At 38.5% G+C, this 867-nt stretch overlaps 1 protein-coding gene across 1 annotated transcript in view; it reads left to right on the top strand.

The window, feature by feature from the left end:
* LOC118421160 (cleavage and polyadenylation specificity factor subunit 2-like) overlaps nt 1–867 on the top strand; it is a 35,551-nt gene that overhangs the window by 10,421 nt on the left and 24,263 nt on the right. Inside the window, exon 4 of the mRNA XM_035828324.1 lies at nt 467–555. Within this exon, the coding sequence (XP_035684217.1) occupies nt 467–555 (89 nt within the window). The remainder of the gene's footprint in view (nt 1–466; nt 556–867) is intronic.

Genomic DNA, 867 nt, shown 5'->3' with positions numbered 1-867 from the left:
AGCAGCTCCTCAGTAAGTTTCTCCTTAACCGTGATCCAACCAAACAGTTGTCCATCATCAATTGTGAGGATTGAGGATTCATAGGTGATTCATAGTACAATGTTTCAGGATCAATGCCGAATTGATCCTGAAGAAGGCAACAGTGGTCCTTGAAAATTTGATCTGTGTGTACTTTTGGGTTAGAAGAAAGAGTAGCATTGCACTATGATTTCTTACAATACAAATGAGCTTCCATGATAATTTGAGTGATGAGGATTCAGTGTCTCTTCAGTACAATCATATAGGCTGTGATGTGAACAGGTTGTGTTAGTTTCATAGTTATAGTTTGTTGTCTGTTTGTTTTCTCAGCAAGGAGCATTTTTGTATCAATTTATGCAAACCATCTGTCATAGAAAGCAGCAGGATTTTTCTTTTGCATGTGTGGTGTGATGAATTCTAAACGGGGTGTTCTGGTTTTCATTTCCAGCGGAGATATTCAACACTGTACGAGACGATGGGAACGTGTTGGTGTCCATCGATACGGCAGGCAGAGTGCTGGAGCTGTCACAACTTCTGGTGAGTCAGAAATTAACCATTAAATTAAGCTGCCAGCGTTTTAGCCAGTACATGAGTCAGAAGTTAACCCTTAAGGTATCTCGGTTGGCTAAATTGGCATTTTGACCTTCCACTGTTTTCTTATTAATGAATTAAGAAAGAATGGAGCCGTAACGAATGTGGATAGATGGGCATTAAAGAATTCTAAATCTGATTTTTTGGGGGCCAAATTGTAATGAAACTTCGTTTTTCGTTGCATAATGATGAAAGCTACAAACGTAGTGTTGCGCAAACTGATATCTACTAACGATCTGTAGTTATTAAGAATTAATT

The sequence above is a fragment of the Branchiostoma floridae genome, chromosome 1 (assembly GCF_000003815.2).
Source record: "Branchiostoma floridae strain S238N-H82 chromosome 1, Bfl_VNyyK, whole genome shotgun sequence".
In the NCBI taxonomy this organism is placed as follows: domain Eukaryota; kingdom Metazoa; phylum Chordata; class Leptocardii; order Amphioxiformes; family Branchiostomatidae; genus Branchiostoma; species Branchiostoma floridae.
This window is presented reverse-complemented; position numbering and strand designations above follow the sequence as displayed.